The 18,915-nt window shown below is 36.7% G+C and overlaps 2 protein-coding genes and 1 pseudogene across 2 annotated transcripts; 1 reads left to right on the top strand and 2 right to left on the bottom strand.

The window, feature by feature from the left end:
• The first annotated feature begins 2,272 nt into the window (after positions 1 to 2,272).
• Positions 2,273 to 7,548, top strand: LOC132188056 (cytochrome P450 87A3-like; annotated as a pseudogene).
• A 1,509-nt stretch (positions 7,549 to 9,057) lies between these two features.
• On the bottom strand, positions 9,058 to 14,227 carry LOC132186654 (ATPase GET3B-like). The gene is made up of 12 exons (XM_059600639.1): positions 13,902 to 14,227; positions 12,379 to 12,590; positions 12,208 to 12,270; positions 11,971 to 12,081; positions 11,411 to 11,485; positions 11,255 to 11,323; positions 11,111 to 11,176; positions 10,410 to 10,484; positions 10,226 to 10,324; positions 9,878 to 10,012; positions 9,480 to 9,640; positions 9,058 to 9,374 (listed from the first exon to the last, which is right to left on the bottom strand). The coding sequence occupies exons 1-11, from the start codon at positions 14,110 to 14,112 to the stop codon at positions 9,503 to 9,505; spliced, it is 1,254 nt and encodes a 417-aa protein (XP_059456622.1). The 5' UTR covers positions 14,113 to 14,227; the 3' UTR covers positions 9,058 to 9,374; positions 9,480 to 9,502.
• Positions 14,228 to 15,283: 1,056 nt separating this feature from the next.
• LOC132186656 (uncharacterized) lies at positions 15,284 to 18,664 on the bottom strand. Its single transcript, XM_059600640.1, has 2 exons — positions 18,531 to 18,664; positions 15,284 to 16,102 (listed from the first exon to the last, which is right to left on the bottom strand). Exons 1-2 carry the CDS (start codon positions 18,610 to 18,612, stop codon positions 15,600 to 15,602), a joined length of 585 nt encoding a protein of 194 aa, XP_059456623.1. The 5' UTR covers positions 18,613 to 18,664; the 3' UTR covers positions 15,284 to 15,599.
• Between the last annotated feature and the right edge of the window lie 251 nt (positions 18,665 to 18,915).

Raw genomic sequence — 18,915 nt, 5'->3', positions numbered from 1 at the left:
CGATTCTAATGCTTTAAAAATTGATTATAATACCTTAAAACATATTTTTGGATTCAAAACTAAATCCTAAAGGAAAAGGTTAACCCTTTAGGATTTTATCACCCTAAAAGGGGATTCACCGGAGAAGGAAGCCATCTGCCGTGACCCAGCCGTGGGTCACGGCAAGCGTTTCAGCAGACCCAATCGCCTGGGTGGCTGAGTCTAGCCGGCCGTGGGTCTGGCATGACCCACGGCCAGCGTTTCTGCCATGGTTCTTTCTTTCTTTTTCTCTCTTTCTTTGTTAAATGAAGAAGAAATGGAGGATAAGGAAGAAGAAATGAGAGTTGTCGGCATATGGGTAAGGAGAAGGAAGAAAGAAGAAACTATTGAAATCTAGTGTTTTAGGTTGTAGGTTAGTTTTGTACATTTTTTGTGCTTTAGCTGATGTGTCAATCTCCTATTAGGGGTTGCAAAAGTGGTCTTTTGCAGACCGACTGGATAGGAGGCTTTCCCATTTTATATTTATACCAAATATGTCTCTCATATATTAGGACACATGACAATTTATTAAACTGGGTTAAAAGAATTTATCTAACCCAATTTAAAGGACATTTTGGTTCTTCAAAATTTATATTGGGTCAACAAGAAGGCCCATGAACGCAAGAAACCAAACATGATAAAGTTTTATTTTAAACTGGGTTTAAAGAATTTCTTTTAACCTAGTCTATAAAAGTGATATGTCTCTTGAACATGTGAAATGCACATGTTTGTTTAATAGCAGGGACAAAGTTGAAATAAATTTTATTAAAAACTCATGTGCATCTCATATGTTATTAAAAAAATGGACACATGTCACTTTTATAAATTAGGTTGAAGGAAATTCCTCCAACCCTGTTTTGAGTAAAACTTTGTCCTTCCAGTAATGTATAGTAGGTGCAGTGTCAGCACCAATGAAATAATAATACATGTCCCTCTTAATAAAAAAAATATAAATGTTAAAATATAAAAATATATAATACTAAAAACTTAATTATGTTATCTTTTTGGAATGGGGTTCGCCTCACAATAGTCAATAGTTGACTTCTGGCTCTCTGTCTTGTAGTATTTATTTTCCGTTTTTTCCGGCTTACCTTTTGTTTCTTTTTACTATTCCTTTCTTTTTGTCGTGTATTTAATTTATAATTTTTTTCCAAATTAAAAATTGCATTAACGTCCTTTCAAACTGTAAAAAATTTGCAATGTATGTCTTTTGTCCTGAAAATAGACAAATATTTGAAATGAAAATTGCAAATATCATATTACGTGACCACTTATCTCAAAAGCTTAATCAATTGATAAAAAAATAATAAATCTAATCCTCGTTATCCTTGCCAGATTAGGATTCCCTACGATTCAGAAATTGTAAATTCTCAAAAGACAATTTTTTACTCAAATTTTTTTTAACAACATAGAAAGAACATGATAAAAATAATACTCAATTGTTAAATATAATATGCCATCTTTTTAATAGATGGTATTTTCCCAACATTGTTTAAAACAAACTGTCACCAACAAGTGCAATAAAAAGAAAATTGGAAACCACATTGCATGTGGTTTCAAATTTGAAATCATTCAAGGTGGAAAAATGATTGATTATTTGTTTGGTATAAATGTTCAAAGTATGCAATGGCCGGTAGCATGAAGCAAATAAAATAAATAAAAAGGAAAAATAATTTTGATTTAGCTTTCTCTAATATGCCAACAATGACACATCAATGCATAAAAAATGATATGTTTGGTCAAACAATTAACCAAATGAATAAGCCATAGAGAAATATCCAACTGAAGCATTTTGCCCCAATTAATTTGGATTTAGGTATGATTTGATACTCTGTAATTGCCCTCGATTAAAAAAAAAAAAAAAAACCCTTTTATGTATGTCTTACTTTTTTTATATACTTCTATGACTTACCCAGTTACATAGATGCTGTTAAATTACCACTATCTTATGAGTTTAAATTTTTAGGATAATTGATAATTTAATATAATATCAAAACTTAAACTAAGTTAGAGCAAAGGTCTTGTGTTCGAACATTGTCTCTATCTATATATTCACCCCATTTCAATTAAAATATTTTATGTGTTAAACCTCACTTATTAAGAGAGAGTTTAAGCCCATGCGTGTGGAATAAGGGGGAGAACTCTTGAAAATTTGCCTATATAAGGAGCCACTCTCTTTTCCTAGAAACCAACCCCAAGTTCCCCTAACACTCTTGTCCTGTCCCCCTCTATCTATTCCTCAGAAGTACTAAGGATGTGGTCTGTTTGGCTTTCTGCCATTAGCTTGCTTTTAGTGGTTGCCACCCATTGGCTTTATAGGTGGAGGAAACCTAAATGTAATGGCACATTACCTCCAGGCTCTATGGGCATTCCACTCATTGGGGAGACCCTAGATTTCATGGTCTCAAACAAGTCATCAGACATGCCACCTTTTATCAAGAAAAGGATGAAGCAGTAATCCCCACAATATTAATCCTCATACAATTTTCTTTATCATTTCTGTAGTAATTAATTTATATATATATTTTCAGATATGGGCCAATATTTCGGACAAGCTTGGCAGGACGGCCAGTTGTGGTATCATCTGATCCAGAATTCAACTATTATGCTTTCCAACAAGAAGGAAAACTAGTCGAGCGGTGGTACATGGACTCCTTTACAAAACTTTTTAACAAACACACAACAAGATTAATGAATGCTCATAAAAACATTAACAAGTACATTCGAAACTTAATCTTGGATCATTTTGGTCCTGAGGCTCTCAAGGACAAGATCCTGCCTGATTTAGAGCATGTGATTAATCGAAGGTTGCAGGATTGGGCTAAGCTCCCATGTTTGGAAGTGAAGAAAAGTACTGCATGCATGTTGGCAGACATGAAAACGGAGACATTCTTGACGGATAAATTTATTATCCATATGATGTTTGGGCTTCTTCTTGCCAGCTTTGAGACAATATCATCAACTCTTACGTTGGCCGTTAAGTTAATTACCGACCACCCTCAAGTGTTGCAAGAACTAACGGTAATTAATTAGTGACAAATAGGTTTGGAAATTAAAACAACATTTTTGGTGTTTAATTAGTATTTCTTAACAACGTTTTATATAAATATAATTATAATTAATTAGGAGGAGCATGAAGCAATTGTTTTTTTTTTTTTTTTTTGATGAAATATTTGCTTCTTCATTAATCAATCAAAAGATAATACAGATTGCTCTCTTTGAATAATCGCTGAGATACAATCAGGGAATTCTCCCAACCACTCATTTTCGAAACCTAGACCCACCGCTAATTTTGCTAGATGATGAGCTGCGAAATTGGCATTACGTCCTACATGCTTAACCTCCCAACTGCTAAACCCGTTGAGCAAAGATTTAGCATCCGCCGCAAGGTGTCCAAATCTGCTCCAGTTTTCTTCTCGTGTGTTCATCGTGTCCACTACGTTTTTGGCATCACCTTCCAGGCTGATAATATTCGCACCAATTGCTCGACAATACCGCAGTGCATGGATAGCTGCTAAAGCTTCCGCAGCTGATGGATCAAAAGCCCCTTGACTTGTACTGCATCTGGTGGCAATGACTCTGCCTTCATGATCTCTGATGATCACACCCATTCCTGCTCTTCCGTGTTTGACATCTAACGCAGCGTCCCAGTTAGCCTTCAGTCTGCCCTGTGGAGGTGCTTGCCATGTTGCATCTTCTTTGCTTCCCTGGACTTCTTGCACTGAAGGCTCACTACTGTTGGCCTGACCAAACTCGGAGATTGCGTTTTTCACCTTCTGGATCAGCAAATTTGGATGGCTAAAAACTCCCCCGTGAATTACTTAATTTCTCCTAAGCCACAATTGCCGAGATAGTCCAATAAAAAATTTAACTTCTTCCTCGTTAGCAGTTTTCAACACCTTCTCCAGCACCTTAAGAAAAGATAACCCCTTAATAGAACTCTTCTGGAATTTTTTGCAGCTTGACCCCCATGCATCCATGGCTGAGGAGCATTCCCATAACACATGGGTGGATGTCTCAACGTCTCTCTCACAAATTGGGCACCACGGATCCTGCACTATTTTCCTTCTCAAAAGATTATCCCTAGTAGGTAGAATATTATGGCAAGCTCTCCATAAAAAATTCTTTTCCACACTAGGGATATGTAATTTCCAAATCCGCTGCCACACTTCACTCTTGTACATACCCATAGAACAGCCAGCCTTGTATCTATCCTCCACTTCTTTAGCCAAATGATAGGCGCTCTTAACAGAAAAAAGCCCGTTTACCGTACCGCTCCAAATCAGCAAATCCGCTTGATTAGTACAACTAAGCGGAATTGATTTTATGGCTTGCACTTCATCCTCTCTAAAAATATTTGCCAAAAGATTACAATCCCACCAGCCCCTTTCCTTATCAATAAGCTCACATACCTTGGCATTTTCATACCCTTGTCGTGTAGGAGATTGGATAAAGAGGCTGTGCCGAGTGGGAACCCAACGATCTCCCCAAATGCGGACCTTCTCCCCATTTCCGATCCTCCAACACAATCCCTCTTTCAATAATGCCTGCGAACTCCAAATACTCCTCCATGCATACGAAGGTTTTGAACCAATATTCACATCCAAAACCTCCTTTTTGGGAAAATATTTCGCCTTCATTATTTTTGCAACCAAGCTGTCCGGTGTTTTCCAGAGACGCCAATATTGCTTAGCCAAAAGTGCCTTGTTAAAACAAGAGAACTCTCTAAATCCCATTCCTCCCTTCTCTTTTTTGTCTCCTAATCGTTCCCAACTCATCCAGTGAACGCGGGACTCATTGCTTTTATGCCCCCACCAAAATTTCTGCATCATTGAATTTATATTGGAACATAATGCTTTCGGAAGCAAGAAGACACTCATGCTATATGTCGGTATAGCTTGCACCACTGCCTTCAAAAGAATTTCCTTCCCCGCCTGCGATAAAAATCTCAGCTTCCAATCTTTCAGTCGTTTTTCAATCCGGTCAATAATGGTCTTGAACTCCTTAGTTCGTGACTTCCCCACCAAAGCCGGGAGTCCCAAATAGGTATCAAACCTTTGAGACACCGGGATTGCAGCGATCTCAAGAATGGCTTTCTTCTCTTCAGTTGGTGTATTTCGACTAAAATAGATTGCAGTTTTGTTGACATTTAGCAATTGACCCGAAGCACGCTCATAGCATTTTAAGATAGAAGTCATTCGATGCCAATGTAAACAGTCAGCTCTGCAAAACAATAAACTATTGTCAGCGAAAAAAAGATGGTTCAGTCGAGGTCCCTTTTTAGAGGTTGGGACTCCTCTGAAAGAGCCATCTCGATCAGCTTTTGCCAAAAGTGAGCTGAGAGCTTCTGCACATATAAGGAAAAGGTAAGGAGAGATTGGATCCCCTTGTCTTATTCCACGGGTAGGGGTAATTCGACCCATTGGGATACCATTTACCAAGACTGAAAAATGAGCTGTTCTCACACACATCATAATCAGATTAATCCACTTATGATCAAACCCCATCCTTCTCATTACTTCCTCCAAGAAACACCATTCCACCCTGTTGTAAGCTTTGCTCATATCAAGCTTAACTGCCATGAACCCCTTTTTCCCATACATTCGGGAATGCATGGTATGAAGGGTTTCATACGCAGCAAGAATGTTGTCCGTAATCAAGCGTCCCGGGATGAAGGCACTTTGATACGGTGATATGATATCTGGCAAAACCTCTTTGAGCCTATTAGCCAAAACCTTTGAGATAATTTTATATAAAACGTTACATAGGCTAATTGGGCGATAATCGGTAACACAATTAGGATTCTTAGACTTAGGAATGAGAGCAATGTAAGTAGAATTCAATTCTTTATTCAAAATGCCGGAATTTAAATAAAATAACACATCATTGCAAACCTCCGTTCCAACTAACGCCCAATTCTTTTGGAAAAAACAGGCGTTAAATCCATCCGGACCCGGAGCTTTAAGGGGCGCCATTTGATGGAGAGCGGTACAAACATCTTCAGCCGTGAAAGGCCTTAACAACCTCTCATTCATTTCATGAGTCACCCTTCTATTAATAGGCTCCAAACACTCCTCCAAACCAGACGGGTGCCCTGTAGAGAAAAGATGGCTGAAATAATCCACAAATGCATTGCCAATATCTTCTTGAGACTCCCATTTTTTTCCTTTCATATCACACACCATCCGGATTTTATTAGAATTCCGTCTTTGGCTTGCGCAAGCATGGAATACAAATCTGGACTCACGTGGAAGGAATACAAATCCATGACATTTACCCATCATGTGAGTGGATTAAATATGCATGCATGCAGTTTTCCATGCATGGGCTTGTAATTAATTTTCTTAAACTTGTCGTATGAATTGGAAAAATAGGTTGTTAATGAATCGCTAAGACTGGCCAGTGTTGCTCCTGGGATTTTGCGAAGAATTTAACAATTCAAGACATTCAAGTAAATGGAAAGTTCAATATAATAAAAGTTAATTACTATTTTTTAATTTATTCATTTAAGCTTTTTAAGATAACTAGTAATTAATTTATCTCTTATTTCAATTGAAATGGTCCGAACATAAAGTTTTAAAATATTAATTTAAATAACAAAAATTTATCATTTTTTTTTATTGGAATTATATATACAGGGTATACAATTCCAAAAGGCTGGGTACTTATGGTTGTTCCTGCTGCCCTTCAACTTAATCCAAACACTTATGAAGATCCTCTTGCCTTCAATCCATGGCGCTGGCAGGTTGGTCGTTGAAAGAAGACAATTTTTTTTTTTTGACATGTCAGCACAAGAGGGGAAGGGGGGATTCGAACTAGTGACCTTCGCTTCATTAAGCGTGGTTCTAGCCGATTGAGCTACCTCTTGGAGACTGAAAGAAGACAACTTAATTAGTAAAACATGGACCAATTACCTTAAATTCTGCTACTAATTAATTATCTTTCCTTAACTATGATGTAAATTAAGGACATGTCAGCGAATGTGACAGCAAAGAATTTCATACCATTTGGAGCAGGCATGAAGTCGTGTGTAGGAGAAGAGTTCAGCAAGCTTCTAATGTGTGTTTTCCTTCATGTTTTTGTCTCCAAATACAGGTGCGTACGTACATATACGTACTTCTCTTATGCTTACGTGCATGCATGCACATGTTCCACATAGCTGATCTGAAATAGATCGAACTGACATTTTCAATCATAATTGAATTGAGAAAATTACACGTACTCTTACAAATTACCAATGTCTCCCTTTAAACTATTTAAACAATGTCAGTGTTATTGTCATTCCCCTAAATCAATTTTTTTTTTTTTTTGCGCATGTTTTAAGGGGACATTGACATTGTTTTATAGTTAAGAGGAAGACATTAACGATGTGGTAGTACTTTCAAAGGGAATATGTACTTTTTTCAATTGAATTATATGCATGCCCATCTAGGTGGATTGCATCCAAGGATGGAGAGGTGATTCGGTCTCCTATCTATTTTAGGATTTGGAGATGGATTTTACATTCGGGTTTCAACAAAACATAGATGATATTAGCTGCTGGATCGATCACCAGGATTGCAGAGCATGCAAGACGGCCAGTTGGCCATGAAAACAATCTCCAATAATGAGTGAAATAGATTAAGTCGTGCTCCATAATACTATCAGTTAATTAACAAATTAAGTTGACTGTTAATGTCAAACACACTGTCGTTCAATTTGTATACCTATTTATTTTTATTCCCTGGCTAGGATTCCATTTGCTGCAGGTGCTTTCTGGCTGTCGTTTATATTATAAACAACCAACCCATCGGGATTAATTTCCTATATATTATCATAAAAGGAGTCGTTTTTGTTATGTAACTTTCACATATGTATGCTACAAATAAAATATGAACACACCCATGTTATTCTTACTTCATTTATGAATAATTAACAATTGATTAGGAAGTTGTGTGATTTATTAGTCCAAGTTAATTATAATACATTTCTCTGTAGGAAAAGCTCAAAAAAATGGGTTTTGACTTTAAAAAAAAAAAAATGTCAAAGAAGTATTTATTTATTTTTTAAATCTGTTGTTAGTGCTCTAATGGACAATGACTAGGAATTAACAAAGAAGCTTAAAATATTAAACAAGCAAGGCCAATGAGGGGACATAGCTGGCTGGAGATGGATTCATTTTTACGGTCAATATAAGTGGACTTTGTTCATAACGTAGATGATACCTTAGCCCATAGATGATAGAGACGGAATCAGGAAGGAACAAGGGCGGGGCGTTGAGGTTTAGTCTATTAACTTTTTAGTTGGACTATTCAAATCATTAATAATTTTAATTTCTACGTAGTTCGCTAAAGAAAAAGTTCAAAGCCCAAGGGGCCACAACCCCCTCTACTTCCGTCCCTACTAGCCAACCTCGTTCATCTCTACTCATTAAAAAAATACTAGTCATGCTACTTACTCTGACATGTGTCAACATGAGATTAGAACCGAAAGTTGTTAAATGTCTAATATGTATACATGTGTCAAACGTTATAAAAAAGTTATTTGTCCTACCCATAATATGCCAGCAATAGGGGTGTAAGATGAGCCCAACCGTTTGTGAACTCGACTCGGCTTGGCTCGGTTAAACTCAATTTTGTCTCTGTTCAAATAATAAATGAGCCATTCACGATCACTATAATATGTTTGAAATTTAAACGATACATATTGTATTAACTCGACTTAGTTCGGATAAGCTTGTATAAACTTATGTAACTTTATTTTTACGTAGGCAACGTTGCCGCTGCCAGGCGGCTAGCCCACTTCTTCATCACTTCATGTTGATTGAGAGCTTCAACTATTTGCTCACCATGTATTAAGATGACTATAATATTAATTAATTAAGATGGCTTAAGCAGAAATAGAAACTACTTTCATGACATTTTCAAATTCATGAAGTACTAATATTAATCATTTAATCAAGTCCACCTTTCTTTAATTTCCCTTTTCTTTTCTTTTTTTTTTTTGTTCCTGTGTGGATACGTGCAAGCCTTACTAGTTACTAGCCTCAACTGCATGCCCAACACAAATACATGCAAATTGATTGAAAAAAAAGAGAGAAAATGTGAATTATCCAAGGCTAAATAGGAAAAGAAAACCGTTCTATACACGTCTCAAAAGATTTTTGGGGCAAGAATGGTGAGACCCCATCCAAATTTATACTCTGGGTGGGGGTAAAACCCAGTTTTCTGGCATCTCTAACTCTAGATTTCTTGTAAACTGACAGATTTTGCATAAGTTGAGAGTCCTGACCACATGAACTTGCCAAGGCACACAGTCATGAGTGATCAAACGTGCTTTGTCATTGCAGCTGGCCATGTAGCAATTCTCCAGTTTCACTGTAGGGGGAAAAAGAAGTTCACCGAAATGTGGTTCTCCCAATTTCTAAAGATTAAGTTGGATCTTAAATGTGAAGGCTAACAAAAGATTAGAGGAAAGGTTACCTAATTAATCATAGTACAGATGGTCATTTCCAAATAATATCTCCCAAAAATTTAAGAGCTGGAACACCTCTGATTTCCACATCAACTAGTGGTGCCTGGATCAATGTCAAGCTGGAGAGTTCTGGATCACTCCCAATCATATCAAGAGAACGCATCTGATCCTGAAATATTTAGGAAAAAAAAAAAAAAAAACATTTATATACTTTTCATTCCGCTCCCACCAAAAGATATAGCTAAATATAGAAAGAAAAGATGCTTCTTCTTGTGTTAATGACAAATGTTAACAGTTTAGATTGTTCATTGAAGGGGTCACTGAACTCAATAAATAAGAGTTATGCTCATATATAGTGCAATTGAAAGCATATGATCTGTCAATAAGAGAGTATACTGATTGATACCTTTCTTTTCATGGCACAAAACTTGCAGTCTGAGGCAGAAGGAGGAAGAATCTGATTAACAATAAGCCTCTTCACAGGAACATTTTCCTTCTTCAAGGAGGCACGCAACCTAGACGACTCACTAACCGCCATCACCTGGGAAAAATACTAAAAATGTGAATAATTATGATAGAGGCATGTAGCCCAAACTATTTTTTGCCTCCCAAGGTCACTCATAACAAGTTAATCAGCTATCCTACGTTTGTTTAAGGTAAAGTCGAAGCAAATGGAAGTACAGCAAAGCGCGCTAATATACCATTTAGAGGACAAACAAACAATTGGTATAAAAGTACTTCCAAATGTTTTTACCGTAGGGATTGTTACTATGACAAACTCAGTTGAATCTGCATCACGGAAAAGCTCACGCACTTTTACCATCCTCTCCCGCAGTCGCTCTAACTTGTCACCCTGTATTAAAAAGCAACATCAGAATATTTTGGAAGTCTATATCAAAAGAGAGCACAACACCAATTCCAAGTGATATCCGACTTACAGCATCCTTCCCTGTTTGTTCTTGCCCAAAAACAGATTTGATGGCTGAGGTGGCCGATGCTATTTTCTGTCTAAGCTGCAACAGCCAATGTGAGTGGAAGAAGAATGTCAATAGAAATGGAGAACACCACTAGAAACACTGCACCATGAGTAGTATAGAGAAGTGGTTTCAAAATATACTTCTGAATTCGCAAGGATGCTCACTTTTAGATAAGTATAGCCATGATTTTACTAGCAGTTTAATCCAATCCCATATGGCACAACATATGTGAGTATCTACACGGTATGGTCAGACCTTTGAAAAGCAAAAGAAAACAATACCTAGGGATCAGCATTTTAACTATGAAGTCCCCATATTCTTTTGAAATAAGTAATCAAAAGCTATAAAAGCTGAAAACAAGTTGTTTAGTTGCTTTGCCAGGACAATAAGAGCCTGAAACCATCCTTTGTCAAGCAATATAGTAATTTTAATGATGGGTCAAAATCGGACTATGAAAGTACTAGAATTATGTACTAAGACATTGTATACATAATCTTTTCTGCTGAAAGAATTAAGACACTGCAGAATATTTGCATTTATTTCTGTTAGTGATAATTAGACTTTATAGTTGTATGCATTAATTTCTTTTTTTTTTTTTTTGGGGGGGGGGGGGTAACAAAAACATTTCTGTAGGTTTTCTTACTCTCCATTCACATTCCTACCTTCAATATTTTTCCTATGGATGCATCCAAGAAGTCCGGCAAAGACAAAAGCCGCAAAGTGTGACCCTGCCAAAAACAGCTCATCAAGTTCAATGGATAATCTAAAAACTTAAGTAACATAATACCATTTCATTGTGTGCTCACCGTGGGTGCAGTATCAAATACTATACGAGTAAACATGCTATACTCTTGTAATTCAAGAAATTGGATCACCTGGCAAAAGGATTTGTAGGTAGTAGTAAGGAAGCAAGGAACCAAAATGATGTAATCTGCAAAATAAGAGCAGCATATAATACATACCTTGGATATTGCAATAGCTTCATCCAAACCAGGAGGAGGTGTGTCCAGCAGCTCTCCTAGCTTTAACTCTCCTAACTTCATCAATCAAAGGAACTAGGGTTCAGTTAATGCAGAAGTCAGTACATTGTCAGATTTCTACTTTCTTTTTTTGTCTTCCCTTCCTTTCTAATATTAATTTATGGATAGATAGATCCTAAATTGCTAGGAGTAAATTTATGATGAAAAAAAAAAAAAAAAGGAGAGAGAGAGAAGAAAAAGACTTTTCTGGCTTCTATGTGGCTCTAAACCCGATCTAATTTTGCACCATAAGTGAGCAACTCTACTAGTGCATGTGTGTAAAACCAACCACTTAGGCAGTTAACAAGGAGAAAGTTTTTTTTTAATGGAACAACCAATCAGTTCAATACTGGATAAATGAAATTCTGAAGTTATTTATGACTGTTATACAGGTTCAACCATCGATTTGAGAACATCCATGGTGTATCGTTATCCTACTTTTACCAGGGGAAGATAACTATAAGCTCAAGTTGCAATGTCAAGAATTGTAGAAAAAGCTTTACCTGTTCTGCAATCATTCCAAGGCCCATACCATCCATGAGATCTTTTACTCCAGTTCCACCATTATTCTTAGTTGCAGTGCGGAATTCTTCTCTAGCCTTCTCAGGGTTTATCTGTCATAAAACTAATGAATTTAACTTACTAAGTACAGGAGACCACAAAATCATCAACACAAACACCAACAAAAGTGAATCATTAGAGAGAGAAAAGAGTAATCATACAGGAAGCTTTGTATATACCTCAAGAGCAAACAATGGAGAATCAGGTCCTTCAACTGGTACCAGAGTCCCTCCAGTCAAATCCTAGGATAAATAACACACACATACACGCGCACACTCAATACAATTACTTCAGTGCTACTTGGATGGCAGATATTTGAATGCAGAACAAGGAAAACAAATCTTTTAAACCTGCGCAAAAGAATCACTCAAGGAATGTGCCGGATCAGTGGAAACCACTAGAGTGGGGTGTCCATTATTAGCAAATTTAACTGCAAGTGAGGCAGCGCAACTCGTCTTCCCTACACCTCCCTTTCCACCTAGCATGTAATACTTCCGCTCGGTCCCAGAAACCATTTCATCAAACACAGAAACACCTTCTGCAGGAGTAGCTACCGATCTCACTGCCAAAAAAGTTGCATACATTAAATATTCAAGACACACACAACTTATGTCCTCCAAAGTTGCACAAATAGCATCAAATTATTCTCTTTGAAATGTTATCCTTCCAAACTGCTGAGGCTCATAAGATGAAGCAAAACTTGACCCATCACATTTATTGCCTTCTAAATAATAATAACGTTTAGACTTCCAGCAAGGAAAGCAGAAAATTTCATTTGCTTCATTTCATCCTTACACAGAAACCACAAGTATGACTTATTTCTGTTTGTACAGAACCATGAACTTAAATCATGGTGTAAACTTCATATGCCAGTGATTAATCCAGGTAGAGTAGCCAACAACTTCCATTCAGGTTTAAGAGAAAAAGAAAAGGTGATCAGTTTGAATGCTATGTTTCTCTTATTATATCTGAATAAATAATATATTGTGCTCATTTCAATGAAAATTGTTTTTAAAAAAATGAAATTTTATATTTAAAATTCCGTTTTTCTGCCTTTCCATATGTTTTCTCAATAACAGACTGGGTGTTAAGAGGAAAAATAAATTGAAACAGTCTTCCACCCCACTTTAACCCCATAATTCAAAATTCAGTTTTTTTTTTTCCCCTATATTTTCTCAACAAAAGACTGAGCGTTGAGGGCAGAAAGAAATCGAAGAACAAACCCCAAACCCATAGAAAAAGTTGGTACCTGGCTCACATTCCATCAAAACGTTCTTTTAGCATAAATGAGACCATTGTGGTCTCGCGGACCAACAAAACACGTCAAAACCTCAACGAGCATAGCAAACAAAAAGAAAGTTTGCTGTTGGGGTTAACACATTTTACTCTCTTATTGAAAAATAAATAAATAAATTCTTGTAGCAAATGAAGCCTTAATATAATTTGTGTTCTACCTTTATCCCACAAACCACACAAAAAAAAAAAAAAAAACTATTTTATTCCTTAGCCTCCGTAATAATCTTCCATCCCCTTCTTTTCCCATTAGCCATTAGCCATTAGCCATTAGTTTCCACATTTCTTTCTCCATCTCCTATGTGCTTACTCTATACAAGTTTAACCAAACAATCCACCAATTATAACCAAACATAGTTGTGGTTGAAAACAGACAATTGGGTGCCCATCAAATCTGTCAAATTAATCAAACCCCAGGAAAACTCATGCCCAATTAAAATCCCAGTGAAAGTTTCAATATTCGTATTAGTATACACTCATATATGTTAGCATTTTTACAAAGATTAAAAAAAAAAAAAAAAACACAAAACCCACGAAATAAATTGAAAAAATTAAAAGAATTAGCATTGAAAAAGATTACCCTGGAGTGACTTTGTGAGAGGTTTTCTTGTGGCGGAAAGAGAGATGGAGCTGAAACTTTTGGTGATTGAGAGTGGCCTGAGGCTCTTGGGCGAGCAAGATGTCAAACCCACCGTTGCCATGGAAATTCTGGCGGCTAAGCCGTGAAGAGGAGGTGACAAAGTGGAGGTAACACAACGACTCGCCATAGTTTCTGGTAGAGAAAAATTCATTTGCCCCTTTGGATTGCTTGATACCACGTAGGAACACTGGCTACAAACTTTTCTTCATAGAGCTCACATACGGTACCCATGTCCGACCCATTAACCCGTTGCCAACTTCTTGTTCGCTGTGTATGCTATAAGCCAGTATACGACAATCGCTGTGAATAACTCTCCATAGTACGACAGTCGTTTAATTCATTAGGCTGCCCTCTCAAGCTCTTAGCTTTCCACTTGCAATCTAGTTCAACACCAATCGTATTTGTCTACTCACTTTGAACAATGGTCTATCAATAGAATTGTTTCCTGCCATTGTTAAAATCTTTATATTCATACGTGATACGAAGCGATAAAATATTAATTAAATAATTAAATTAATCATTTTATAACAATTTAAACTAAAATAAATAGTGACTTAACACTATGTAACCATCAAGTAATTAGCCAAGACGTGTTTTCCTGTAGACGTCTACGATACCGTGCTCTTCCGCTGCTGTTTGTGGGGATTTTTTGTTTTTTTGATATTTTATTCTGTCTTGGCCTTCAGGTCAAGGATAAAATTGTCTCTTGACCTTCGGGCTGAGAAGTAGGTCGGTGTGGGAATTTATCTTTCACGCCTGGATTTTTTTTTTTTTTTTTTTTGTGTATTTAGGCTACCCATGTCATAGATCTAGTTTGCTCGAAGCAGATCTGTTCATTAACTGTAATTGTACATGGGTTTGCAGAAGTTTGAAGTCATAAATATGTATTTGATTATAAGATTTTTATGATTGTATATATGACTTTGTAACCTCATAACTTTTAGCTATAATTTTTCAGAACTTTATATTTTGTGTTGTAAGAGCAATATGCTCTTAATTATTCTTCACATTTCATCAATGAAATTTAGAGATTTCCGTTAAAAAAACAAAAAGAAAGCATTACTCCAGTCTAACTAAACCCTTCTAGCTCTCGACTATCCAGCTGTCCAGCCATGCATGCAACCTTTCATCTGTCCAAACTGTCCAGCTGGCAATCTTGCAATCTTGCATTGTTGATAGGCTGCACTTCTCATGTTTGATTACAAGAAAGCAAATGGTGTGGCATTAAGTGCAATACTCATGCTGCCATCTTCCATCTTTTGCTCAAAAGACCTGCGGGTCTTAATTGATACCCACAGCACAACACTTGCAACAAATACCCAGGTGGAAAATGCTGCGCATAGAACATTTTTATTTGTTTTGGAACACATGAACAGGTCACTAGATTAAAGAAAAGAAAATCCCTTAAACAAAACAAAGGGTTAATTACCTTTAACCCTCCTCCACTACCACTCATTTACATGTCCTCCTCACCAACTACCACATCTTACAATCAACTCCCACCAACTACCAATACTTGGCCAAAAAACCCAAGATCGTTAAACTAGACGAAAAAACACACATGCCCATGTTTTTTTTTTTTTTTAAGTGAAATACATAACTCAGAAACCTTATCTGAAATGATGCTATATAAATATTTCAACATTTGCTTCCAGCTAAATCTTCAAGCGTCAGATTCAGGGTATCAACAGAACCTTTCTTCACTTCCTCGCCACGAGCAGCCAGGTATTCTTCAACGCTTCCTGGTTGTCCAAACATTCCGAGATGATCTGCAATCAAGTGTAGATTATTACACCCGCCACACCGTGCCACCACCACCCCTTTCTCATATGATTCCCGACAAACTGTCTTGACAGATCTTGTTTCACAGACCTTGCAAGTAAAGATCATGGCAAGGTCATGCCTTATTGATGCTTTCAGTTTGGAATTAGCAGTATACTTTACAGGTGAGCTGTCATTACTGTTTGTATTGGAGGGAACATTAGCTGAGTTGCAATCAGGCTTCAAAGTGCCAGCTTCATGATTTTCCAAATCCTCATTAGCATGGCTGGTAGGATTTGTTTGCGTCTGAATCGCTCTTTTACAAAATTCGGATCTGCTGAAGGTTGCATTTGCAGAAGGAAGAAATTGCCAAAAAGGTTCTGCCACCAATAAGCACACACATACACACGTCTAAGATACCAAGCAAAAAAAAATGATCAAAATTGAAGCAGGAAAATATGTAACCACAGGAAGACATCCATGTGAAACGTATGAATGACAAAAGGAAACTTGGCTCAACCACTACCAGTAAGGTCAGAACAAACTCTTGTGCAGAAAGCTAATATACATATCAATTAAAAAACTTTCAACATTCCGGAAGTGCTCATTTTCCACTTTAACTTCTATAATTGTTTACCGCTCTATTTTTACTGATTTTAAGTAAAATGCTTCATTAATGCGGTGGTCACATGAGTATTATGAACTTACTACATGACCATAGGGCAACATGTAGCTACTATAATTGATATCAAGTAATATATTTCATTAGTATAGTGGTAACACATTTCTGACCCCCCTATTGGTTGGGCAGATGTCGTGAGTTATGGCATTCAGCACTGGAGGAAAACTAGTCTCTTGGCTAATTTATGCAAGCTTTGCTTAAGTGCTGCCATTTATCACTTATGGTTGCAGAGAAATGCTATTAGACATGGCCATACTTTGAGATCTCAAGAGGGCATTTAAAAAGTGTGGTTTGGGATGTTAAGCACAGGATTAACTATAAAAAGAAGTTCCAGTTTTCTGCTGTAAATATTGAGCTTTGTAATAACCGGGGTCTTGATTTAAATATTTTACATTGAGGTTTTTCCCTCTTATTTCGGAGAAGAGTTGATTGTTGGTGTTGTAGTTTTTGTGTTCTAGAGCTGTGCTAGAAGTGTGGTTGTATTTGTTGTTTGGTTCAATGAAATATTTCATTCATCCAAAAATAAATAAATAAAATAGTATAATGGTAACATGAAACCTAAGACTAACATCAATACTTCATCCATCCACTTGGAGTTCAGAGCAGCATCTGAGTTTAAAGGCTAGAAACAGAGGAATCAAAGATTTTTTTAGTTCTAACTGCAATACAAGATGATCAGAACATATTCAAGCATATCCTTAACATTAATACAAGGATTTGTCATTCTTGACCATCGCAATTGATTGGCAATTGCTGCTAGACTGATTGTGGTATGCAGTCAAACAATTGCTAAAAGGGTTCAATCAACCCCCTCAAGACCATCTCTATTTATTACCTCAGAACTTCAAGATCCATGACCCACCATAGCATATCTAAATTTAAAAATAAACAAAATGCAAAGGCATGTCATACAATCTTCAGAGCATTCACATAGATTAAAAATGCAAAAAAGAATAATAAGCCAATATTCCAAAGTTTGCTCTCCAAAATTCAATCAGATGTACTATGTCTGATTCTCCTAGTTGGCCTAATCCATTAATAAAACAGGGATCTTACAACCTAGGAAATGCTAAAGATAAAACATTGAAATGAAAAAAGATAGTGCCATAAAACTTGATGCTTTCAACACCATTCTCAATTCTTCTACATGCTCCATAGTGAGTTTGTTTCATTCAGAAAATACCAACAATGATCAAAAACTACAAGATAATCCCTCTTCCATTTCAGGCAAGAAAAATACCCTTCAAGTCCGCTCATCAAGGAAAATATCAATCCATGCCTCATAAGACAAGAATAGGAGTCTATGAATACCTAGGAAAAATGCAAACTTGAAGACTAGTTTTGCATTCAATCTTCAATTCCCTTCTACTCCAAAAGTTAAAATTGAAGTAGAATATTGACATTGATAACACTTCTAAGCAGAACCAAACAAAACCCACAAATTAGCTACGTGTTCACAACTGTTATGGATCTAAAAATGGTTAAAGTATTTAATAGGTGTGTAGCTAACGTGTGAGTTTTGTAATTGGATTGTATGCTTATAAGTGGAATTTATGGCTACTGGAATGTCATGGGCAGTTGTCTTGCTAGTGGGCTGTGCCTTGTCGGTAGTTACTGGGCAGTAGTGGCCAGTCAGTTGGGATTATAGTCCTATTTCAAATGGGTTCAGGAGTGGAAAGCGTATGAACTGAAAACATGTTGTTTGTAATCCTTTGTTAGGAGATTAACTATCTTGAAATAGCTACCTATGTTATATTCCAGTGTAATTTCAATTCCAGAACTCCTCCGGAATTACTCCATTTATTCAATTTCCCCTATTTCCTTTGTCATTTCAATTTAGAACCTTACAACAACATTCCAACTCAACAAAGAAAGTGCAAAGCCTTCAAAATTTTAGCATACTCGTTTCAATTTCCTCAGTTTTCTTGGAAATCCAAACATAGCACGTAGTCTTCAACTCACCAATACCCATAATCCCCAACAACCAAAAAACAAAGAACATCACAGTTCCAACTTCCAAGGAGAAGTGAATCATTCAACAATACACACACACACACAGACACATCAATCATAGCGAGTATAATATCTGGGATTTTTGAATGAAGGGTAGAGACAGTGGGACGCACCTTTAAGGAAAGCGGTCTGAGGCTGAGTCTGGTTACGGACGAGGAGTGAGAGTAGTCGTTTCTGTAAAAACCTCGCCGCCATGGTCGGTCGCCGCCCAATTTCGCAGTATAGAGACGCACATAAAATCCCAAAATACCACTGGTGTCTTAGACATAGAGAAAAGTACAATAAGCCCCTATAATTTTTGGATTTATATATTTCAACCTAAACTTTTGGGATTTATATATTTCAACCCAAGGCTTTTTTATTTTCTTAAAAAAGGTCTATACAACTTTTTTTATTGCCGGGACGATTATAAATTACATTATTATTTTATTCGAGTGTGTGCCAATTAGTCATTGTTATCAAAAAATAAAAACAATATTAAAAGCTGCACTTTATCAC

Source organism: Corylus avellana, chromosome ca7 (assembly GCF_901000735.1).
Source record: "Corylus avellana chromosome ca7, CavTom2PMs-1.0".
Classification (NCBI taxonomy): domain Eukaryota; kingdom Viridiplantae; phylum Streptophyta; class Magnoliopsida; order Fagales; family Betulaceae; genus Corylus; species Corylus avellana.
Note: the sequence above shows the minus strand (reverse complement) of the source record. Positions and strands in the feature narration are given on the sequence as shown.

Coding starts and splice junctions, on each gene's coding strand:
- LOC132186656 (XM_059600640.1), bottom strand. CDS start 18,612: ATGGCGGCGAGGTTTTTACAGAAACGACTACTCTCACTCCTCGTCCGT. Junction 16,103..18,530: donor TCAGACCGCTTTCCTTAAAG/GTGCGTCCCACT, acceptor TATTGGTGGCAG/AACCTTTTTGGCAATTTCTT.
- LOC132186654 (XM_059600639.1), bottom strand. CDS start 14,112: ATGAATTTTTCTCTACCAGAAACTATGGCGAGTCGTTGTGTTACCTCC. Junction 12,082..12,207: donor CTCCATTGTTTGCTCTTGAG/GTATATACAAAG, acceptor GTTTTATGACAG/ATAAACCCTGAGAAGGCTAG. Junction 10,013..10,225: donor TCATAGTAACAATCCCTACG/GTAAAAACATTT, acceptor TATTTTTCCCAG/GTGATGGCGGTTAGTGAGTC.